Genomic DNA, 26689 nt, shown 5'->3' with positions numbered 1-26689 from the left:
ACTCAGCATTACTTCATCGGTGTGAAACGCCAGGGGGAGGTGTACCTCGCTAGTGACGTCATGTCACCCAGTTATTCCACCGCGCTCTTGAACACGACGTCACATACGCTGGGGTCACTGCCGATATCGGTCCAGTGCCACTCCTTATTTGGGCAAAGCCACGCCCAGTGACTGGCGGCTCATTAACATAATGTGTTCGTTAAAGCCGTCGCGAGTTTATTGCCACGGGTTCAGCACTCACGACATTTGGGCGGAACATTAACATAATTTATTCATTTTTTAATTTATTTAGTTACAGAGACGCTCATTGTGGGAGGAGCGTGTCTCGTACCCCGGATGTGACGTCACGTCACCTGCTGCTGCGTGACGTCACGAGGTAACAGGAAGCTATCGCTTCCTGCACTGGAATCCGAGGTGAGAAATTCTCATCGTTGTGGTTGTGGTGGTTGTTGTGGTGGTTGTTGTTTACCAAGGTAGAGCCTCGCTCTCTCTCGTAGGGATGTCAGTTGAGTAGCAGCGAGCATGGGAATCGATGTCCAGGTTGGAACTTTACAACGCGGGGCCTAGCCACGCGGGGCCTTGCCTCCTGCCCTCGCCTGATTGCGTTTACTTTAATAATCTCGCTTAAGTTTAATTTGTCTTCACCCGGCTCGCCACTTTGTAGCTTTGTTTTGTTGTAAATATTCACGCAGTTTTTATATTTTTCACAAGGCCAAGCCCGCTTGAGCTGCTATACCGCTCTTGTTATCAGAAGCGACCTGCCCACAACAACACAAGGTGAGGCTTTGTCAACGTGTGTGAATGTTTTGACTTAAAACTTTGGTGACTGCAGGAATTAATATTTTTGGTTCTTTCGGTAAAGTCACATAGATAGAAAATTTAATGAAAATAACAGAAAATAAAAATAATTTTAAAAATTGTAAATAAAGCTAAAAAAACTGACGTCGTTTTGATCGCAACACAAGTGGTCTTAATTTAATGTAATTGTATTATCTGTTATTGTTATTTTCTGTCTACGTAACTTTGCTGAAAGAAACAAGAATACGTGTGTCAATGTCTATCGGTCAAAGACGCTATACGGAGAGATGTGCAAACTCCAAATATACAGCAGGCGTCACGGTCGGGATCAAACCCACGACTTCCTGTACACCAGGTGAGGTAGTTAACATCTCACCACGGAGAGAGACACGCAAACTCCAGTTAGCCTCGGCTATGTTCGTTGATCCTCGATTAATTACTTGGTGTAGTGAGGAAGCATTAATGCTGAGCAGATGAAGGTGGCCAGGCATGATTCTGGACACGCCACCGCCAGTGTGTGACAGTGTCAAGTTTGTGTTTGCAGTAAAGTCTATCAACTCTATTGAACACGGAGGTTATATCAAAACAATAGTTTACTTTTGTTTTCCTCTGGAACTCTTTGTAAGAATGGAAACAGGAGGTGAACACAGCACGCACATGCAGCTGAAGTCGGAACTGTTCATCCCAGCATTCAAGGACATCTGAGCCTGGATTCACACCTCTAAGTTGCGATTGAACATTAATTTATGAATTTCTGCCTAACACAAATAGTATTGTTTTCAACACCCTTTGCTATGTCAGCTGAATTTAGCTCTCATAAATATTCCTTTTGTAGCCAGACAGCTATAATTGTGTGCTCGGAGTTTTTGGTGAACATTCATTTTGAAGATACGAGGGCTTCCAGGCATGTTTATAACCATTTGCCCTCTCATTGTGTGCCATAACAGCCCATGTGATGAATTTGGGACACTTTTCCACTATATCATGAATATATGAATAAGTATAGACACACGTGTTACTGTGTATGTATGCTTTCCTCTGTGCATCGATACTGACGTGTAGATGGTGTGGATATTATTTTTTTCTGTCTGCAGCTGACGCTTCCTCTGACGCTTCCTCTGCAGAATTGGTCTGATGGAGGAAATGCACTCAGCCCAGCTCGGTAGGACAAGTCAACAATGCGACTGGTGTGCATACAGCACGGATCGGACTGGAGATTTGACACGGCACAAGAGAACTCACACAGGAGAGAAACCCTTCAAGTGCAGTGTGTGTGGGAAGGCGTTTGCAGATTCATCTACTCTTGTAGCACACCAGAGAACACACACGGGAGAGAAACCCTTCAAGTGCAGTGTGTGTGGGAAGGCATTTTCACGGTCATCTGCTCTTGTAACACACCAGAGAACACACACGGGAGAGAAACCCTTCAAGTGCAGTGTGTGTGTGAAGGCGTTTGCACATTCATGTACTCTTGTAGCACACCAGAGAACACACACAGGAGAGAAACCCTTCAAGTGCAGTGTGTGTGGAAAGGCGTTTGCATATTCATCTGCTCTTGTAATACACGAGAGGACACACACAGGAGAGAAACCCTTCAAGTGCAGTGTGTGCTTGAAGGCGTTTCCACGTTCATCTCTTCTTGTAGAACACCAGAGAACACACACGGGAGAGAAACCCTTCAAGTGCAGTGTGTGTGGGAAGGCATTTTCACGGTCATCTGCTCTTGTAACACACCAGAGGACACACACAGGAGAGAAACCCTTCAAGTGCAGTGTGTGCTTGAAGGCGTTTCCACGTTCATCTCTTCTTGTAGAACACCAGAGAACACACACAGGAGAGAAACCCTTCAAGTGCAGTGTGTGCGTGAAGGCATTTGCACGTTCATCTCTTGTAGTACACCAGAGAACACACACGGGAGAGAAACCCTTCAAGTGCAGTGTGTGTGGGAAGGCGTTTGCAGATTCATCTGCTCTTGTAATACACCAGAGGACACACACAGGAGAGAAACCCTTCAAGTGCAGTGTGTGCTTGAAGGCGTTTCCACGTTCATCTCTTCTTGTAGAACACCAGAGAACACACACGGGAGAGAAACCCTTCAAGTGCAGTGTGTGTGTGAAGGCATTTTCACGGTCATCTGCTCTTGTAACACACCAGAGAACACACACGGGAGAGAAACCCTTCAAGTGCAGTGTGTGTGTGAAGGCGTTTGCACATTCATGTACTCTTGTAGCACACCAGAGAACACACACAGGAGAGAAACCCTTCAAGTGCAGTGTGTGTGGAAAGGCGTTTGCATATTCATCTGCTCTTGTAATACACCAGAGGACACACACAGGAGAGAAACCCTTCAAGTGCAGTGTGTGCTTGAAGGCGTTTCCACGTTCATCTCTTCTTGTAGAACACCAGAGAACACACACAGGAGAGAAACCCTTCAAGTGCAGTGTGTGCGTGAAGGCATTTGCACGTTCATCTCTTGTAGTACACCAGAGAACACACACGGGAGAGAAACCCTTCAAGTGCAGTGTGTGTGGGAATGCGTTTTCAGATTCATCAAATCTTCAAGTACACCAGAGAACACAGAAGCATCAGAAGATCTGCAAGGAGTGGAGTCTGAAATCCACTTGTGAAAGTCAAAGTGCCACCATCAGCCCATCCCTCATTAAACAAGAACCGGAAGAAAATTCCAGCTTGGACACTTTTAAAGGTATCGAGGTGAAATATGAAGAGGTGATGGTGAAGAGGGAAGAAGTGATGGTGAAGAGCGAAGAAGTGAAGGTGAAATGTGAAGAAGTGATGGTGAAATGTGAAGAAGTGAAGGTGAAATGTGAAGATGAAGATTCAACTCCAAAATGGGACCTTCTAATCGATGGAGGCAACGTGAAGCAGGAGGAGAATTCTGACTGTGAGGCAGAGCGAGGCAACTCTCAGCAGTTTGTGGAAGTGGAGGTGTGGGTGGACTTCCTAGACAATACAAAGTCAAGTGGAGACCCGGTAGATGTGTAAGCCAGAGACGATGTCGCTCCAATAGATGCACCTTTGTCACAGGCCTTTAATGACAAGAATGTGAAGTTGAACACTCAATTCCTAGGTTTAACCTGCAGAGTAAGAGCGAGCGGCCAGTCTTTGTGGACCTGTGGGTTGGGTCAATCTCTGACCAGGAGCGAGAGCCAATACGCTCCCAAGCATTCACGATGTTCTAATGATAATTGCTTTTACATGGTGCTTGCTTAATCGCCTCGGCAACTCGGAGTTTCGTATCTCGTCTGAGATGCTCGAAGAGCATCCCCAGGTAGCAGCTGCCCCTGTGTGGCACAAGGTGGTGGCCCTGCACCGGCCTGCATGTGGACAAGAGCCTGTCAGTAGGGGGCGATGATTGATGCATCATCTCAGTTGTGTAGTTTGTCGGCAATCTTGATTCGAAGCTTTTGTGACTGCAGGAATCCACACTCTCAAGTTATTTCGGTAAAGTCACCACGTGGGTAGAAACATAACAGATCACGGCGTTTATATCACAACACAAGCAATCGTCATCAGGTGGGACAACCACAGCAAGAAGAAGACGCTGAAGTAGGCGCCTACTTCAGCAGTTTTGTCTTGCTGCTGTGGTTGTCCCACCTGATGACGATTGTTTGTGTTGCGATCTAAACTCCGTGATCTATTATTTGTTGGCAATGTTTAGAATTTGCTACATTTTGACCCAGATGCAAGCATGCAATGGCCTACTCGTTTTGAATGACACTACAATAGTTTGTTGTACATACACTGTTAAGCAGGCGGTGCGTATTTTTAAAATAGCTTCTTAATACGATGTAACCTGATGCAGTATATTTCACTGCAGTAATTCAATTTTGTTAATATGCCTGTCAATAATTACGAATGAATACTTCTCTGTGCGTATTTTAAATGTTATTCTTTTATAAGGTGATGTTGATATTGAAAACTGACACATAACTGGCATGCCATAAATAGGAAATTAACTCTGCTTATTCGAATCAATGTATTCGTATATATGTTGATAAACTGTTTCAAGCAGATTGTCTCTAACGGCGACTACAGGGACCACGTGATTGTTTAAAAATGTATTTGATTATAACTATAATTGCCTACAATTCGTCATGTGTAGCTTATTTAGACTATAATTTATTCACTACCCAAAATGTATTTACTTGAAAACATAGAGCTGATATTTGTAAGCAATGTCTTTGTTATTTTTACGTTTGAAAACAAATATTTGCACAAATTTAACTTGTTCAGATACAAGGTGAATTCACAAGGCTTGGTAAAAAATCCAATATTTCAGAATTTTGCCTTAACGGAGAATATTTTTTTTAAATGTTGGTAAAAATAAAGATTCAGAAGTATATATTGTGCCGTGTCTACAATTTTACTGTAAAGTGGAATTGGTAAAAAAAAATGATGGTTCAATGAGCCACTCTGTCTACGGGAAAGCTACCCATACGGATGCTTACCTGAAACCGGATTCCCACCACCATCCATCCCAGAAGAATTCCCTCATCAAGACTCTGCACCATAGAGCCCAATGCATATCCGACCAGGAACACATAGCCAGTGAACTCAAGCACGTACACCAAGCTCTTAAGGCTAATGGTTACTCCGACTACACAATCCGCAAAGCTATCACTCCAACCATGAAGAAGGACCCTCTTGAGGAGACTTTCAAAACCATCACTTTACCCTACATTGCGGGGATCACAAAAGAGATCTCCAAAATCTTGACTAAAGACAAGATCCAGTTCCGTTTCAACACATTACATAAAATCCGTGATCTGGTGCCGTCTGTAAAAGATGTGATTCCGGACATACAGTACCCTGGCGTCTACAAACTAAGTTGCCTCTGTGGTAGTAGTTACATTGGAGAAACTAAACGACATGTCTCGGACCTCATTCGTGAACAGAATGCAGACCTAAAAAACGGTAGGACCAACACCTTGGCCGTGGCAGATCACTGTTATTATTCAGTAGGCTCACATGACATTGACTTCTCCAAGACGGAGGTTCTTTGCAATCCATCTGGCTACCATGAGAGATTCGTTCATGAGGCTATCCACATATACACAGAGACAATTTCAACCGAGAGGAAGGAATTCTGGCTTAGCAATCATTGGAAGGATTTGATAAACCATTTCGGGTCTTAAATGATTGTTCACACTTATGGAGGCTTTCAGACTGCATCCATTATTTTCGTCTCCCCCCTCCTCTATCCCGAACATAGATGGGCTCGTCCATCTGAATGACTGTCAAATCGCTCTCCGTGGTGCTAACGTTAAAAAAACGCCACTTTTTTCAAATTTTCTTGCTGTGGTTTTCACACCTGATGATGAATGCTTGTGTTGCAGTCGAAACGTGAGAATTTTTAGTTTATATTTTTATTATTTTTCTTGTTGTGGTTTTCACACCTGACGACGATTGCTTGTGTTGCAGTTGAAACGTCGTGAGAATTGTATTGTTTTATATTTTTATTATTGTATTATTTCCCTTCTACGTGGTGACTTTACCGAAAGAACCAAGAACATGAATTCCTAGCAGTCACGAAAGCTTAAAATCAAAATTTATTTTTACTTCGTTAACACCTTTCACGTTCGCACGCCGCTAATTTTTTGCGACAAGAGGTTTCATTACCACAGGTTACACGTGCAGTGGGTCCAAGACGAGGCGAGACGGTTCGCTGGAGGCAACACGTTTATTCAACAAGGGAACCACAGCACAGAGGGGTGACGACCCCTCACAGCCGATAACCTCAGGAGGCAGTCCCTCCACACTACGGTGCCCTTACTCTGGTTCTAGCGCTAACCCTACACTGGTTATGTCTGAACCCGACCCTAGCCAGGGTCACTGGGCTCTTCGCTTCAGGGTCTTCAGGGTCTTCAGGGTAGCGCTCAGAGACTTCTTCAGAGCTTCAGGTGGACGAGGACCGCCAAACCCGTTCAGGGGTCCGGCTTTTATCCCCGTTCCAGGGTCTCTCCGCCCCTGGCCAAGCCTTCTGGAACTCTCTAGGGGGCCCTGGAACATCCCCCAGCCCCCCCCCCCCATCTTGGGGTCTGGGGGCCCTGTTCGTCACACCTGGTCTGTACACCACCCCCTGCTGACACATGTCCGCTATTACAGGTCAGCTCCCGTGGTAATACGCATACAGCCCAACAATGGCGTTACATCATCCCCCCCCCCTTGTAGCATCCAGGCGTCTGCTACGTTCACAGGAAGATCTAGACGCATGCACAAATATGCTCAAGGTGCCATGTCATACGTTCAAGCGTATGGATGTCCCCGACTTATTTATTACCTTTACATGTAATCCAGCTTGGCCTGAGATAAAACAAAAATAATAATAACTTTCATTCGGCCAGACACCCAGCCGTCGATACGACTTCACAGCCAGGGTGTTCAGACAAAAGCAAGTCAAATTCATCGAGAGCATTCACTGAGAGTCGTGTTTTTTGGAGAAACGATGCTGGATGTACTCAACTGAGTGGCAGAAACGAGGACTTCCACATCATAGGGGTTTCCCCTTTTTTTGTGGCAAGAAAACTGAAACCTTTTGGCGTCCTCTGGTCGAGCACCAATTGGGTCGAGGCTCTCAAGAAAGCCGTCCCTTGGTGTGGAACAAGCGGTTTCAAGGACAATTCCACATATATATTATCATAGTGCGTGTTTTTTGCTTGCATTTTGACTGCAGGTATTGTGGTTAATGCTGTAATATGAATCCTTGTAAAAAGGTTTCAGTTTGTTGCCAGAAAAAAGGGGAAAAACCCCTATTATTATATTTTGGTACTGCCAAAGGAGGTCTAATGATGTAGATGACTTCCCCACGCTCATATTTTAATCTGGCTGAAAGAAAAAAATCATCCAATCCAAATCGATGTTATATCTGTCGAGTTTCCAAATCCAGAGGAAGACCCACCACCCAGTCCCACCTCACCACCCTACACCTCACCACCCAGCCCCTCCTCACCACCCTACACCTCATCTGCTCCTCCTCACCACCCTACACCTCACCACCCAGCCCCTCCTCACCACCCTACACCTCACCACCCAGCCCCTCCTCACCACCCTACACCTCATCTGCTCCTCCTCACCCTGCATCTCCCCTCCAGCTGGTGTATCTCAGCCATGATGTCGTCTATCTGCTTGAGAATCCGGCACTCCTCCACCCTCTTGAGACTCGCCACCCTCTCCTCCTCCTCCACCCCGTCGCCCGACTTGCAGTCGCCATCATCGGCTGCACTGCGTGATCTCCGTAGTCCCCTCCTCCTCTTCTTCTTCTTTCTCCTCCTCGTCTTCCTCTCCTCCTCCTCGTTCTCCTCCTCCTCGTTGTCCGCCGCCTCCTCCTCGTCTCGTGCTCTGTCGACGCTCGGCTGCAGGCGGCTGGCGCGAAACTTCAGCAGCAGCCTGCGGACGCCCCCTGTAGACTCCACCACCTCCTCCTCCTTGTCGTCCCTCCGCTCCTTCACCTCGTCACCCTCCACCACCACCTCCCCCTCCTCCTCCTCGTCGTCCGTCCGCTTCTTCACCTCGTCACCCTCCACCACCACCTCCCCCTCCTCCTCCTCCTCGTCCCTCCGCTCCTTCGCCTCGTCACCCTCCACCACCACCTCCTCCTCCTCCTCGTCCCTCCGCTTCTTCACCTCGTTACCCTCCACCACCACCTCCTCCTCGTCGTCCCTCCGCTCCTTCACCTCGTCATCTACCACCACCTCCTCCTCCTCGTCCCTCCGCTCCTTCGCCTCGTCCCCCTCCACCACCTCCTCCGGCGATGACGACGACGATGATGAAGACGACGACAACGACGATGCGTCCGAGAACGACCAACAGCTGGATGACGACGACGACGCTCTCTGCTGCCGGTATTGTTGCTGAATTTGTTTCCGTCGCTGCCGCTGCTTCTCCAGGGCGCGACCCCGGCGCCTCTCGGTGGGCGGCGGCGGCTCAGCCAGCGGCCGCGGCATCAGCGAGGAGAAGTGGAACGTCGCCTCATGCGGGGGCGAGCCCCGCTTGCCCGCGACCGCCGGCGCCGGCGGCGGCGGCGGAAGAGGAGCCGGCGGCGATGGAGGAGACGGAGGAGGCGGAGGAGGCGGAGGAGCGCGGCAGGTAGAGGAGCCCGGGCAGGGATCGGGATTCGGTCCCGCCGGGCAATCCGCCGCCGCCGCCACCTCCCGCCGCTTGCTTAGCGGCGACCGCCCGGCCAAAACCTCCTCCTCTTCCTCCTCCGCCTTCATCACCGCCTCGGCCTCCTCTTCCCCTCCTCCTCCTCTCGCTCCGCCTCCTCCTCCTCCGCCCCTCCTGCTGCTCGCCCTCCTGCCCACGCCCTGCCACCAAAAGTCGAAGTGTCTCTTCCACGCCGCACGTGGTTCAACCGCGGCCTCCCTGCGTCTCTCCGCCTCCTCCTCCTCCACCTCCTCCTTGTCCGCCGTCTCGTCGGCACCGAGCGCCGGCCCCGACTCTCCGCCGCCGTCTCCGCGCTCCGGGGCGACCCTCGGGCCGATTCCCGGCGTCGGCGTCGTCCGGGCGCCGCCGCTGCCGCCGCCGCCGCCGCGGAAGCTCTCCTGGGGGGGCGCCGCCGGAGTCTCCCGGCGGCGGCGCCCCCCCCCCTCGAGAGCCCGGAACGTCACGGGGAGACGAAGATGACTCTCGCAGCGGGGAGGCCCCGGCACGGGCCCCGGCCCCCCGGCGTCGTCGTCGTGGAGCGGGCGAGCGACCTTGGAGGGCGCCGCGTGGGACTCGGCTCCTCCTCCTCCTCCGGCGTCGTCCGCGGAGCGCTTGGGCACCCGGATGGGCCAGGAGGAGCGAGCCCTCGCGGAGGGGGCGGCCGTGGCCATGGCCGGGGCCGGGGCCCGGGCCGGGGGAGGCCGTCTGGGAGGCCGCTGGTGAGGGGGGAGGGCCGGAGGAGAGGGAGGAGACGCGGGATCAGATTCCAGCATTCAGCACGCAAACGTCCTGGTAGTGGTGGTGGTATTGGTGGTAGCGGTGGTGGTCAGTGATTGTAGTGATGTTGGTAATGGTGGTGGTGATGGTAGTGATGGTAGTGTACGGTAGTAGTGGTGGTATTGGTGGTGGTAGTGATGGTAGTGTATGGTAGTAGTGGTGGTGGTGGTGGTAATGGTGGAAGTTGGGGTAGAAGTGGTGGTGGTGATGGTGCTAGTGGTGGTGGTAGTAGTGGTGGTGTAATGGTGGTGGTAGCGTTGCTGGTAGTAGTGGTGGTAATGGTGGTGGTGGTAGTGATGGTAGTGTATGGTAGTAGTGGTGGTAATAGTGGAAGTGGTGGAAGTGGTGGTGGTGATGGTGCTAGTTGTGGTGGTAGTAGTGGTGGTGTAATGGTGGTGGTAGTGTTGGTGGTAGTAGTGGTGGTAATGGTGGTGATGTCCGGCAAAACAACCCCCTACCTCCTTGTGGTGCCGGACGGGCAACGCTGCCGTGGGCAGTGCCGGGGGGGAGGGCCAATTGGCCTTTCCCCTCATGGCGTTTGTAACCACCACAGTGGCTAAGTTGGGGCTCTGGACAGGTGTGAGGGGCTGGAAACCCCTCCACCTCCAATTAATTACCACTAAACCACGACCACAACATTTTATAAATAAGCTTGTGCCGGAGGCCCCGGGGGGACAGGCGTCTATGACGTCTCCTGACCAAACCCCATTTGGCGAAGCCAGGAGACTGAATCCTTCCCCTCGGGGCTCCTCCAAAAACAACAAAAAAACACGTGTGGCCACGTGGAATGTTCGAATGCTCACTGCGGAGGAGAGGCTGCCACTCCTCTGTCAAGAGCTGGACCGGTACTGCCTGGATCTCTGTGGTAATAAGGAGGTCCTGTGGACCGGCTCTGGCTCCTGCCACCATGAGGGGTGGACAGTCCTCTATACGGGGCAGGAGACTGCCAAACAACAGGGTGTGGCTCTTTTTCTGAATAAAAGAATGAAGGGCTGTGGGAGCGTGGTGATGAGGTGTGGGAAGCTGTAAGCTCCAGGCTACTTTGGGCGAGTTGGTCATGATGCTGGCACCTGGTCTGGAGTAATTGGAAGGCATCGGGCAGATCAGCTCAATAACAACGGCAGGAGGCTGCTAAATTTTTGTGCAGCCCATGGGCTTGTAATTACCAACACACTGTTCCGGCATCGGCGCATCCACACCACATCATGGATGCATGCCGGGTCCAAGCAAGAACATCTGCTGGACTACATAGTGACGAAACAGCGAATGCGAGCCCATGTCCTTGACACCAGGACCGACCGTGGAGCTGATCTGCCCACTGACCATCGACTTGTCATCTGTAAGATGCACCTGCAATTCTTCCACTCCGGTGGTGGGTGTACACCCAGGACCCCATTCAAACCCTTAGTGGCATGGTCTCAGCTAGCTGATGAAAGTTACAAACGAGAATTTCATCATCGCTTGCGGCTGGGATTGGCATCGTCTCCCACTCCTCTTGATGTCGAGGGGAAATGGGCGAGGTTTAGGACTGTAGCTCATGTAGTTGCAATGGCTGCTTTGGGTACACGGTCCAGACCTCCCCAGAGACCCTGGCTGACAAGAGGAGGTGTTCAAGCTGGCTGAGAAAAATCGACAGGCCCACTCTCATCGGCTACAGCGTCCCACGTCGGAGAATGAGGAGGCTTACCGCAGCCTTCGCTCGGAGGTTCGGGGAGCCGTGAGGCGCTGCAAGGATGGGTGGTGGTCGCGGGTTGCTGAGGAGATGGAGTCTGCCTCAGTGGCCCGCGATCACAAATCTCTATTTAACTCCATCAAAAAAGTAACCTGCAGCGTCACACCTATTACCGTCATTAGGGGAAAGAACGGGGATCCAATATCCGACCCCCAGGAACAGGTTTGCAGATTTTCTGAGCATTTCTGAGGTCCTGGGAAAGGGGAAATCCCTCAGCCAGGAAAACGTGGGACAAAGTGGGGATGACCCTGCTGAGGTTGCGGTGCCTCAAATATTGGAGGAAGTCACCCACTGTGATTGGCTGGCTGAGGTGCCATCCGTTGAGGACAGCAAGTTGGCACAGTAGGGGGCACAGGTGGTGCATCAGCCAGTCGTCTCAGTCAGTCGACCCGTGGCACCTGGGTCTGCCCCGTGACCTCCTGCCAGCGGGCGTTCGACATTTCACGTGGCCTCAAGGTGCACATGGCCTGGCACAAGCGTCGTGGTGACGTCACCGCCACTTGGTGGCGAACTGCGGTTGTTGTTGTTGACAGTGGAGCTGCTGGTAGTATATTTGGAGTGTGAGTGTCTCTCGCCTCGTGGTCACGTGGATTTGTTTCTGGTTCCTCCGGTTTCCCCCCCTCCAGATTTAGAATTAACATCACGCGTTTAACTGCAATACATTTCCACACGATGAAGTCACTTTGTGTTGAGCTTTCATTTGTGATGGGCAGGTCGCTTGTGAAAAAACGCTACATAGCTCAGTGGGCCTTACCTTGTACAATAAAATAGAAAAACTAGTTTATAGTTTAAGAGAGATGAGTTGGATCTGTCACGTGGGTTATTTAAAAAAAAAGGTTATTCGTTTCATCAGGTCATGTGCACAGATTACAATAACATTTGGAGGGAAAAAAAAACATGCTGGCCGTTATGTGACTTCACCGAAAAAGCCAAAGAGTACGTTATGGTCAAGTTTTATTTAAAAAAAATTTTTAGGATATTTGCTCTTAATGTGCTTACTTTCCCCTAGCACATTCACTGCATTGTCTTGGTGAATGCGAGGCATCGCGTGGTCATAACCCACCGGGGTATTTTCCCCTTACGCGTCAAGAGATTGACATTCTCAATGGAAATCATTTCAGGTATTCACTGAAAGTGTCAGAGCTGAATGTTCAGGATAAAACTGAACATTCGTGCTAAAGATTGGTGCCATATTGTACGATTATAATTGTGCAAAATGCAACCAAAACACAATTAGCACGGTTAGCTACAGTCTACATTATAGACTGCCAGTACACTCACTCAGCTTAATAACCATTGCTACAGTCAACATTATAGACTGTCAGAACACTCACCATAATTAATAACCATTACTACAGTCTACATTATAGACTGCCAGTACACTCACCATACTTAATAACCATTACAACAGTCTACATTATAGACTGTCAGTACACTCATTCAGCTTAATAACCATTACTACAGTCTACATTGTAGACTGTCAGTACACTCACCATACTTAATAACCAGGCTACAGTCTACATTATAGACTGTCAGTACACTCATTCAGCTTAATAACCATTACTACAGTCAACATTATAGACTGTCAGTACACTCACCATACTTAATAACCAGGCTACAGTCTACATTATAGACTGTCAGTACACTCACCATACTTAATAACCATTACTACAGTCTACATTCTAGACTGTCAGTACACTCACCCCGCTGAATAACCAGGCTACAGTCTACATTATAGACTGTCAGTAAACTCATACTTAATAACCAGGCTACAGTCTACATTATAGACTGCCAGTACACTCACCATACTTAATAACCATTACTACAGTCTACATTATAGACTGTCAGTACACTCATTCAGCTTAATAACCATTACTACAGTCTACATTATAGACTGTCAGTACACTCACCATACTTAATAACCAGGCTACAGTCTACATTATAGACTGTCAGTACACTCACCATACTTAATAACCAGGCTACAGTCTACATTATAGACTGCCAGTACACTCACCATACTTAATAACCATTACTACAGTCTACATTATAGACTGTCAGTACACTCACCATACTTAATAACCAGGCTACAGTCTACATTATAGACTGTCAGTACACTCACCATACTTAATAACCATTACTACAGTCTACATTATAGACTGTCAGTAAACTCACCATACTTAATAACCAGGCTACAGTCTACATTATAGACTGTCAGTACACTCACTCAGGTTTATAACCATTACTACAGTCTACATTATAGACTGCCAGTACACTCACCATACTTAATAACCATTACTACAGTCTACATTATAGACTGTCAGTACACTCACCATACTTAATAACCAGGCTACAGTCTACATTATAGACTGTCAGTACACTAACTCAGCTTAATAACCATTACTACAGTCTACATTATAGACTGTCAGTACACTCACCATACTTAATAACCATTACTACAGTCTACATTATAGACTGCCAGTACACTCACCATACTTAATAACCATTACTACAGTCTACATTATAGACTGTCAGTACACTCACTCAGCTTAATAACCATTACTACAGTCTACATTATAGACTGTCAGTACACTCACCATACTTAATAACCATTACTACAGTCTACATTATAGACTGTCAGTACACTCACCATACTTAATAACCATTACTACAGTCTACATTATAGACTGCCAGTACACTCACCATACTTAATAACCATTACTACAGTCTACATTATAGACTGTCAGTACACTCACTCAGCTTAATAACCATTACTACAGTCTACATTATAGACTGTCAGTACACTCACCATACTTAATAACCATTACTACAGTCTACATTATAGACTGTCAGTACACTCACTCAGCTTAATAACCATTACTACAGTCTACATTATAGACTGTCAGTACACTCACCATACTTAATAACCAGGCTACAGTCTACATTATAGACTGTCAGTACACTCACCATACTTAATAACCAGGCTACAGTCTACATTATAGACTGCCAGTACACTCACCATACTTAATAACCATTACTACAGTCTACATTATAGACTGTCAGTACACTCATTCAGCTTAATAACCATTACTACAGTCTACATTATAGACTGTCAGTACACTCACCATACTTAATAACCAGGCTACAGTCTACATTATAGACTGCCAGTACACTCACCATACTTAATAACCATTACTACAGTCTACATTATAGACTGTCAGTACACTCATTCAGCTTAATAACCATTACTACAGTCTACATTATAGACTGTCAGTACACTCACCATACTTAATAACCAGGCTACAGTCTACATTATAGACTGTCAGTACACTCACCATACTTAATAACCAGGCTACAGTCTACATTATAGACTGCCAGTACACTCACCATACTTAATAACCATTACTACAGTCTACATTCTAGACTGTCAGTACACTCATTCAGCTTAATAACCATTACTACAGTCTACATTATAGACTGTCAGTACACTCACCATACTTAATAACCATTACTACAGTCTACATTATAGACTGTCAGTACACTCACCATACTTAATAACCAGGCTACAGTCTACATTATAGACTGTCAGTACACTAACTCAGCTTAATAACCATTACTACAGTCTACATTATAGACTGTCAGTACACTCACCATACTTAATAACCATTACTACAGTCTACATTATAGACTGCCAGTACACTCACCATACTTAATAACCAGGCTACAGTCTACATTATAGACTGTCAGTACACTCACTCAGGTTTATAAACATTACTACAGTCTACATTATAGACTGCCAGTACACTCACCATACTTAATAACCATTACTACAGTCTACATTATAGACTGTCAGTACACTCACTCAGCTTAATAACCATTACTACAGTCTACATTATAGACTGTCAGTACACTCACCATACTTAATAACCAGGCTACAGTCTACATTATAGACTGCCAGTACACTCACCATACTTAATAACCATTACTACAGTCTACATTATAGACTGTCAGTACACTCACTCAGCTTAATAACCATTACTACAGTCTACATTATAGACTGTCAGTACACTCACCATACTTAATAACCATTACTACAGTCTACATTATAGACTGTCAGTACACTCACTCAGCTTAATAACCATTACTACAGTCTACATTATAGACTGTCAGTACACTCACCATACTTAATAACCAGGCTACAGTCTACATTATAGACTGTCAGTACACTCACCATACTTAATAACCATTACTACAGTCTACATTATAGACTGTCAGTACACTCACCATACTTAATAACCAGGCTACAGTCTACATTATAGACTGTCAGTACACTCACCATACTTAATAACCAGGCTACAGTCTACATTATAGACTGTCAGTACACTCACCATACTTAATAACCAGGCTACAGTCTACATTATAGACTGCCAGTACACTCACCATACTTAATAACCATTACTACAGTCTACATTATAGACTGTCAGTACACTCACTCAGCTTAATAACCATTACTACAGTCTACATTATAGACTGTCAGTACACTCACCATACTTAATAACCATTACTACAGTCTACATTATAGACTGTCAGTACACTCACCAAGGTTAAGAACCAGGCTACAGTCTACATTATAGACTGTCAGTACACTCACTCAGGTTAATAACCATTACTAAAGTCTACATTATAGACTGTCAGTACACTCACCAAGGTTAAGAACCAGGCTACAGTCTACATTATAGACTGTCAGTACACTCACTCAGGTTAATAACCATTACTACAGTCTACATTATAGACTGTCAGTACACTCACCAAGGTTAAGAACCAGGCTACAGTCTACATTATAGACTGTCAGTACACTCACTCAGGTTAATAACCATTACTACAGTCTACATTATAGACTGTCAGTACACTCACCAAGGTTAAGAACCAGGCTACAGTCTACATTATAGACTGTCAGTACACTCACCATACTTAATAACCGTTACTACAGTCTACATTATAGACTGTCAGTACACTCACCCAGCTGAATAACCAGGCTACAGTCTACATTATAGACTGTCAGTACACTCACTCAGGTTAATAACCATTACTACAGTCTACATTATAGACTGTCAGTACACTCACCATACTTAATAACCGTTACTACAGTCTACATTATAGACTGTCAGTACACTCACCCAGCTGAATAACCAGGCTACAGTCTACATTATAGACTGTCAGTACACTCACTCAGGTTAATAACCATTACTACAGTCTACATTATAGACTGTCAGTACACTCACCATACTTAATAACCAGGCTACAGTCTACATTATAGACTGTCAGTACACTAACTCAGCTTAATAACCATTACTACAGTCTACATTATAGACTGTCAGTACACTCACCATACTTAATAACCAGGCTACAGTCTACATTATAGACTGTCAGTACACTAACTCAGCTTAATAACCATTACTACAGTCTACATTATAGACTGTCAGTACACTCACCATACTTAATAACCAGGCTACAGTCTACATTATAGACTGTCAGTACACTCACCATACTTAATAACCAGGCTACAGTCTACATTATAGACTGCCAGTACACTCACCATACTTAATGACCATTACTACAGTCTACATTATAGACTGTCAGTACACTCACCAAGGTTAAGAACCAGGCTACAGTCTACATTATAGACTGTCAGTACACTCACTCAGGTTAATAACCATTACTACAGTCTACATTATAGACTGTCAGTACACTCACCAAGGTTAAGAACCAGGCTACAGTCTACATTATAGACTGTCAGTACACTCACTCAGGTTAATAACCATTACTACAGTCTACATTATAGACTGTCAGTACACTCACCATACTTAATAACCAGGCTACAGTCTACATTATAGACTGTCAGTACACTAACTCAGCTTAATAACCATTACTACAGTCTACATCATAGACTGTCAGTACACTCACCAAGGTTAAGAACCAGGCTACAGTCTACATTATAGACTGTCAGTACACTCACTCAGGTTAATAACCATTACTAAAGTCTACATTATAGACTGTCAGTACACTCACCAAGGTTAAGAACCAGGCTACAGTCTACATTATAGACTGTCAGTACACTCACTCAGGTTAATAACCATTACTACAGTCTACATTATAGACTGTCAGTACACTAACTCAGCTTAATAACCATTACTACAGTCTACATTATAGACTGTCAGTACACTCACCATACTTAATAACCAGGCTACAGTCTACATTATAGACTGTCAGTACACTCACCATACTTAATAACCAGGCTACAGTCTACATTATAGACTGCCAGTACACTCACCATACTTAATGACCATTACTACAGTCTACATTATAGACTGTCAGTACACTCACCAAGGTTAAGAACCAGGCTACAGTCTACATTATAGACTGTCAGTACACTCACCATACTTAATAACCAGGCTACAGTCTACATTATAGACTGTCAGTACACTCACCAAGGTTAAGAACCAGGCTACAGTCTACATTATAGACTGTCAGTACACTCACTCAGGTTAATAACCATTACTACAGTCTACATTATAGACTGTCAGTACACTCACCATACTTAATAACCAGGCTACAGTCTACATTATAGACTGTCAGTACACTAACTCAGCTTAATAACCATTACTACAGTCTACATCATAGACTGTCAGTACACTCACCATACTTAATAACCAGGCTACAGTCTACATTATAGACTGTCAGTACACTAACTCAGCTTAATAACCATTACTACAGTCTACATTATAGACTGTCAGTACACTCACCATACTTAATAACCAGGCTACAGTCTACATTATAGACTGTCAGTACACTCACCAAGGTTAAGAACCAGGCTACAGTCTACATTATAGACTGCCAGTACACTCACCATACTTAATGACCATTACTACAGTCTACATTATAGACTGTCAGTACACTCACCATACTTAATAACCAGGCTACAGTCTACATTATAGACTGCCAGTACACTCACCATACTTAATAACCATTACTACAGTCTACATTATAGACTGTCAGTAAACTCACAATGCTTAATAACCATTACTACAGTCTACATTATAGACTGTCAGTACAGTCACCATACTTAATAACCATTACTACAGTCTACATTATAGACTGTCAGTACACTCACCATACTTAATAACCATTACTAGTCTACATTATAGACTGTCAGTACACTCACCAAGGTTAAGAACCAGGCTACAGTCTACATTATAGACTGCCAGTACACTCACCATACTTAATGACCATTACTACAGTCTACATTATAGACTGTCAGTACACTCACCATACTTAATAACCAGGCTACAGTCTACATTATAGACTGCCAGTACACTCACCATACTTAATAACCATTACTACAGTCTACATTATAGACTGTCAGTAAACTCACAATGCTTAATAACCATTACTACAGTCTACATTATAGACTGTCAGTACAGTCACCATACTTAATAACCATTACTACAGTCTACATTATAGACTGTCAGTACACTCACCATACTTAATAACCATTACTAGTCTACATTATAGACTGTCAGTACACTCACTCAGGTTAATAACCATTACTACAGTCTACATTATAGACTGTCAGTACACTCACCATACTTAATAACCGTTACTACAGTCTACATTATAGACTGTCAGTACACTCACCCAGCTGAATAACCAGGCTACAGTCTACATTATAGACTGTCAGTACACTCACTCAGGTTAATAACCATTACTACAGTCTACATTATAGACTGTCAGTACACTCACCATACTTAATAACCGTTACTACAGTCTACATTATAGACTGTCAGTACACTCACCATACTTAATAACCAGGCTACAGTCTACATTATAGACTGTCAGTACACTAACTCAGCTTAATAACCATTACTACAGTCTACATTATAGACTGTCAGTACACTCACCATACTTAATAACCAGGCTACAGTCTACATTATAGACTGTCAGTACACTAACTCAGCTTAATAACCATTACTACAGTCTACATTATAGACTGTCAGTACACTCACCATACTTAATAACCAGGCTACAGTCTACATTATAGACTGTCAGTACACTCACCATACTTAATAACCAGGCTACAGTCTACATTATAGACTGCCAGTACACTCACCATACTTAATGACCATTACTACAGTCTACATTATAGACTGTCAGTACACTCACCAAGGTTAAGAACCAGGCTACAGTCTACATTATAGACTGTCAGTACACTCACTCAGGTTAATAACCATTACTACAGTCTACATTATAGACTGTCAGTACACTCACCCAGCTGAATAACCGTTACTACAGTCTACATTATAGACTGTCAGTACACTCACTCAGGTTAATAACCATTACTACAGTCTACATTATAGACTGTCAGTACACTCACCCAGCTGAATAACCGTTACTACAGTCTACATTATAGACTGTCAGTACACTCACTCAGGTTAATAACCATTACTACAGTCTACATTATAGACTGTCAGTACACTCACCAAGGTTAAGAACCAGGCTACAGTCTACATTATAGACTGTCAGTACACTAACTCAGCTTAATAACCATTACTACAGTCTACATTATAGACTGTCAGTACACTCACCATACTTAATAACCAGGCTACAGTCTACATTATAGACTGTCAGTACACTAACTCAGCTTAATAACCATTACTACAGTCTACATTATAGACTGTCAGTACACTCACCATACTTAATAACCAGGCTACAGTCTACATTATAGACTGTCAGTACACTCACCATACTTAATAACCAGGCTACAGTCTACATTATAGACTGCCAGTACACTCACCATACTTAATAACCATTACTACAGTCTACATTATAGACTGTCAGTAAACTCACCATACTTAATAACCATTACTACAGTCTACATTATAGACTGTCAGTACACTCACCATAATAAATAACCATTACTACAGTCTACATTATAGACTGTCAGTACACTCACCATAATAAATAACCATTACTACAGTCTACATTATAGACTGTCAGTACACTCACCATACTTAATAATGCTGGGATGAACAGATCTGAATGTGTGTGCTGTTAACTTCCTGACTCCATTCTTATAAAGAGTTCCATAGGAAAACAAAAATAAACTATTGTTTTGATATAACCTCCGTGTTCAACAGAGTTAATAGACTTTACTGCAAACACAAACTTGACACTGTCACACAGTGCCATGGGTAAACAGGTGGTGGTGTGACCAGAAACATGCCTGGCCACCTTCATCTGCTCAGCATTAATTCTTCCTCACGCCACCAAGTAATGAATCGAGGATCAATCAACATAGCCGAGGCTATCCGTGTCTCTGTCTCTCTCTCCCCGTGGTGAAGGTGTTCCCCTCCACACATTCAGAGTCAACAGCGGCACGCGCTTAGCGTCTTTGACCAATAGACATTGACGCACGTATTGTTGGTTCTTTCAGTAAAGTCACGTAGATAGAAAATAAAAATAACAGATTAAATTCAATAAGATAAAGACCACTTGTGTTGCGATCGAAACGTCGTGGGTTTTTTGCTTTATTTTCAATTTTTTATCTAATTGTATTATTTTTATTTTATTTTCTATCTATGTGACTTTACCGAAAGAACCAAGAATATTAATTCCTGCAGTCACCAAAGTTTTAAGTCAAAACATTCACACATGTTGACAAAGCCTCACCTTGTGTTGTTGTGGGCAGGTCGCTTCTGATAACAAGAGCGGTATAGCAGCTCAAGCAGGCTTGGCCTGCTAACAAAAGAAAATAAAAACTGCGTGAATATTTACAATAAAACAAAGTTACAAAGTGGCGAGCCGGGTGAAGACAAATTAAACTTAAGCGAGATAATTAAAGTGAATGCAATCAGGCGAGGGCAGGAGGCAAGGCCCCGGGTGGCTAGGCCCCGCTGTAAAGTTCCAACCTGGACATCGATTCCCATGCTCGCTGCTACTCAACTGACATCCCTACGAGAGAGAGGGAGAGGCTCTACCTTGGTAAACAACAACAACCACGACCACCATGAGAATTTCTCACCTCGGATTTCAGTGCAAGCGCGGATCAGCAGCCTCCTGTTACCTCACGACGTAACGCGTGTAAGCAGGTAACATGACGTCAATTCCGGGGTAAGAGACACGCCCCTCCCATGAGCGGCTCTGTAACTGAATAAATTATATTTTGATTTAAAGCTTTCGTGACTGCAGTAATTCATATTCTTAGTTTTTTCGGTAAAGTCACGTTGAAGAGAAACAACAAAATAATAAAATGTATATAAAACAATAAAAAAATTCTAACGACGTTTCGACCATAACTCAAACGGTCGTCTTCACCTGAAACGGTCGTCTTCACCTTAAGACGACCGTTTGAGTTATGGTCGAAACGTCGTGAGAATTTTTTATTGTTTTATGTATATTTTATTATTTTGTTGTTTCCCTTCAACGTGACTTTACCGAAAAAACTAAGCTTATGAATAAATTATGTCAATGAGGCCGGCTCATTGGTCGAGGGATGGGGGCGTGGGCGCTGAACCCGTCGCAATAAACTCGCGACGGCTTTAACGGACACATTATGTTAATGAGCTACCAGTCACTGGGCGTAGCTTTGCCCAAATAAGGATTGCCACTGGAACGATATCGGTAGCGACCCGAGCGGAGGTGACGTCACGCTCAAGAGAGCGGTGGACGGGGGAGGGATGAATACCTTGGTGACATGACGTCACTAACGAGGTACACCTTACCCTGGCGTTTCACGCCAATGAGGTAATGCAGAGTGGTGACGTCACAGAGTTGAAGTTTAAGTTTATTTAGATTCATTTTCCATTGCTCCCTCCCTTGGGTGTGTGAGCTCAGCTACAACGTGGACATTATTGTGTATACACTGTGTGTGTGTACACTGTGTGTGTGTACACTGTGTGTGTGTACACTGTGTATAAACTGTGTGTGTACACTGTGTGTATGTACACTATGTGTATACACTGTGTGTGTCACTGTGTGTCACTGTCACTGTGTGTGTCACTGTGTGTGTCACTGCCTGGCACAAGCTTCGTGGTGACGTCACCGCCACTTAGTGGCGAATGGTGATTGTTGTTGTGTCACTGTGTCACTGTGCGTGTGTGTACACTGTGTGTGTGTGTACAGTGTGTGTGTACACTGTGTGTACACTGTATCACTGTGTCACTGTGTGTGTACAGTGTGTGCACTGTATGTACACTGTGTGTACACTGTGTGTGTACACTGTGTTTATGTACACTGTGTATACACTGTGTGTGTACACTGTGTGTGTACACTATGTGTATACAGTGTGTACAGTGTGTACACTGTGTACACTGTGTGTGTACACTGTGTATACACTGTTTGTGTACACTGTGTGTGTGTACACTGTGTGTGTACACTGTCTGTGTACACTGTGTGTGTACACTGTTTGTGTACACTGTGTGTGTATACTGTGTGTGTATACTGTGTGTGTACACTGTGTGTACACTGTGTGTGTACACTGTGTGTGTGTGTACACTGTGTGTATACTGTGTGTACACTGTGTGTGTGTACACTGTGTGTACACTGTGTGTGTGTACACTTTGTGTGTGTACACTGTGTGTGTCCGCATTGAACCGAACCCCCGGCAAGGCCATCTACTTAATGACGAGAGAAAATTCACACGAAATGTCCTTTTCAATGAAGTCTTCCAGATGTAAATTGATACAAGCTTTTAATGAAGAAATAAAATCATCTAATTCAAAACACAACACAATTCAAAGATGTTCCATTTTAAAACTTCAAAACGGAGCATGGGGTGCTTGCGTGAATGCGTCCTTCATGTGCAAATGTTGTGACTTTCCTGGCCTGAAGGCCGTCAATGTATTGGACCATTATTGGTGCACGGCGTCTCAACAACAGCAGTGGGGTTTGTTTCAACCGATGGTTACGAACATCCAGACGTGAATCAGCAAGGAGCATTTCTAGTCCCAGTTAGACAAAATCTACGTTAACACGTAAGACAAAACTACAATTCGTGTCGTAGAGAATGTAACATCACTTATTCAATGTTTGACCCTCAGATAAAATGTTAAATGCACAATCAGACAAGTATTCATTATAAATCATTGACGGGCATATTACCAACATTGAATTACTGCAGCGAAATTGACTGCATCACGTTACATCGTATTAACAAGAAGTTATTTTAAAAATACGCACCGTCTGCTTAACAGTGTATGTACAACGTACTATTGTTGCGTCATTCAAAACGAGTAGGCCATTGCATGCTGGCGTCTGGGTCAAAATGTAGCAAATTTAAAACATTACGCTACAAATAATAGATCACGGCGTTTCGATGGCAACACAAGCAATCGTCATCAGGTGGGACAAGCACAGCAGCAATAAGTAGAAACTGCTGGAGTAGGCGCCTACTACTTCAGCAGTTTCTCTTGCTGTGGTTGTCCCACCTGATGACGATTGCTTGTGTTGTGATCTAAACGCCGTGATCTGTTATGTTTCTACCCACGTGGTGACTTTACCGAAATAACTCAAGAGTGTGGATTCCTGCAGGCACGAAAGCTTCGAATCAAGATTGCCTACACACTACACAACTGAGATGACGCATCAATCATCGCCCCATACTGACAGGCTCTTATCCACATGCAGGCCGGTGCAGGGCCACCACCTTGTGCCACACAGGGGCAGCTGCTACTTGGGGATGCTCTTCGAGTGTTTCAGACGAGGTACGACACAAAACTCCGAGTTGCCGAGGCGATAAAGCAAGCACCGTGTAAATGCAATTATTATAACATAGTGAATGCTTGGGGGCTCATTGTCTCTCGCTCCTGGTTAAAGATCTACCCAACAGACAGGTCCACAAAGACTGGCCGCTCTTACTCTGCAGGATGAACCTAGCAACTGAGTGTCCAACTTCACGTTCTTATCATTAAACGCCTGTGACAAAGGTGCATCTATTGGAGCGACATCATCTCAAGCTTACACATCTACCGAGTCTCCACTTGACTTTGTATTGTCTCGGAGGAAGTCCACCCACACCTCCACTTCCACAAACTGCTGGGAGTTGCCTCGCTCTGCCTCACAGTCAGAATTCACCTCCTGCTTTACGTTGCCTCCATCGATGTGAAGGTCCCATTTTGGAGTTGAATCTTCATCTTCACATTTTACCTTCACTTCTTCGCTCTTCCCCATCACTTCTTCCCTCTTCACCATCACTTCTTCACATTTCACCATCACCTCTTCACATTTCACCTCGATACCTTTAAAAGTGTCCAAGCTGGGATTTTCTTCCGGTTCGTGTTTCATGAGGGGTGGGATAATTGCGGCACTTTGACTTTCACAAGCTGATTTCAGACTGCACTCCTTGTGGATCTTCTGATGCTTCTGTGTTCTCTGGTGTGTTTTAAGAGCAGATGACTGTGAAAATGCATTCCCATACACACTGCACTTGAAGGGTTTCTCTCCCGTGTGTGTACTCTGGTGTGTTTTAAGAGCAGATAACTGTGAAAATGTCTTCCCACACACACTGCACCTGAAGGGTTTCTCTCCCGTGTGTGTTCTCTGGTGTGTTTTAAGAGCAAATGACTGTACAAATGCCTTCCCACATACAGTGCACTTGAAGGGTTTCTCTCCCGTGTGTGTTCTCTGGTGTGTTTTAAGAGCAGATGAATCTGAAAATGTCTTCCCACACACAGTGCACTTGAAGGGTTTCTCTCCCATGTGTGTTCTCTGGTGTTTTTTAAGAGCAGATGACTGTGCAAATGCCTTCCCACACACACTGCACTTGAAGGGTTTCTCTCCCGTGTGTTTTCTCTGGTGTGTATTAAGAGCAGATGAATCTGAAAATGCCTTTCCACACACACTGCACTTGAAGGGTTTCTCTCCTGTGTGTGTTCTCTGGTGTGTTTTAAGAGCAAATGAATCTGAAAATGTCTTCCCACACACACTGCACTTGAAGGGTTTCTCTCCCGTGCGTGTTCTCTGGTGTCTTTGAAGATGAGATGAATCTGAAAATGCCTTTCCACACACACTGCACTTGAAGGGTTTCTCTCCTGTGTGTGTTCTCTGGTGTTTTTTAAGAGTAGATAAATGTGAAAATGTCTTCCCACACACACTGCACCTGAAGGGTTTCTCTCCCGTGTGTGTTCTCTGGTGTCTTTGAAGATGAGATGAATCTGAAAATGCCTTTCCACACACACTGCACTTGAAGGGTTTCTCTCCTGTGTGTGTTCTCTGGTGTTTTTTAAGAGTAGATAAATGTGAAAATGTCTTCCCACACACACTGCACCTGAAGGGTTTCTCTCCCGTGTGTGTTCTCTGGTGTGTTTTAAGAGTAGATGAATCTGAAAATGTCTTCCCACACACAGTGCAATTGAAGGATTTCTCTCCTGTGTGTGTTCTCTGGTGTGTTACAAGATTACATGACTGTGCAAACGCCATCCCGCACATCGTGCACCTGAAGGGTTTCTCTCCCGTGTGTGTTCTCTGGTGTTTTACAAGATCAGATGACTGTGCAAATGCCTTCACGCACACACTGCACTTGAAGGGTTTCTCTCCTGTGTGTGTTCTCTGGTGTTTTTTAAGAGTAGATAAATCTGAAAATGTCTTCCCACACACACTGCACTTGAAGGGTTTCTCTCCTGTGTGTGTTCTCTGGTGTGTTTTAAGAGTAGATAAATGTGAAAATGCCTTCCCACACACACTGCACTTGAAGGGTTTCTCTCCCGTGTGTGTTCTCTGGTGTGTTACAAGATTACTTGACTGTGTAAACGCCATCCCGCACATCGTGCACCTGAAGGGTTTCTCTCCCGTGTGTGTTCTCTGGTGTTTTACAAGATCAGATGACTGTGCAAATGCCTTCACGCACACACTGCACTTGAAGGGTTTCTCTCCTGTGTGTGTTCTCTGGTGTTTTTTAAGAGTAGATAAATCTGAAAATGTCTTCCCACACACACTGCACTTGAAGGGTTTCTCTCCCGTGTGTGTTCTCTGGTGTATTACAAGATTACATGACTGTGTAAACGCCTTCCCGCACACAGTGCACCTGAAGGGTTTCTCTCCCGTGTATGTTCTCTGGTGGTTCTGAAAAACTGATGGCCATGCAAACGCCTTCCCACACACAGTACATTTGAAGGGTCTCTCTCCTTTGTGACTTCTCTGGTGCCGTGTCAGATTTCCAGTCCGGTCCAT

The 26689-nt window shown here is 45.0% G+C and overlaps 1 protein-coding gene across 1 annotated transcript in view; it reads right to left on the bottom strand.

The window, feature by feature from the left end:
- Positions 1-26689, bottom strand: part of LOC142917354 (uncharacterized) — a 661949-nt gene extending 635260 nt beyond the window's left edge. The window contains exon 1 of the mRNA XM_076061990.1: positions 25349-26689. Within this exon, the coding sequence (XP_075918105.1) occupies positions 25349-26689 (1341 nt within the window). The remainder of the gene's footprint in view (positions 1-25348) is intronic.

The sequence above is a fragment of the Petromyzon marinus genome, unplaced genomic scaffold, assembly GCF_048934315.1.
Source record: "Petromyzon marinus isolate PM22_M1 ecotype Great Lakes invasive population unplaced genomic scaffold, UKy_Petmar_22M1.pri1.0 PM_G_Scaffold_47, whole genome shotgun sequence".
NCBI lineage: Eukaryota > Metazoa > Chordata > Hyperoartia > Petromyzontiformes > Petromyzontidae > Petromyzon > Petromyzon marinus.
Note: the sequence above shows the minus strand (reverse complement) of the source record. Positions and strands in the feature narration are given on the sequence as shown.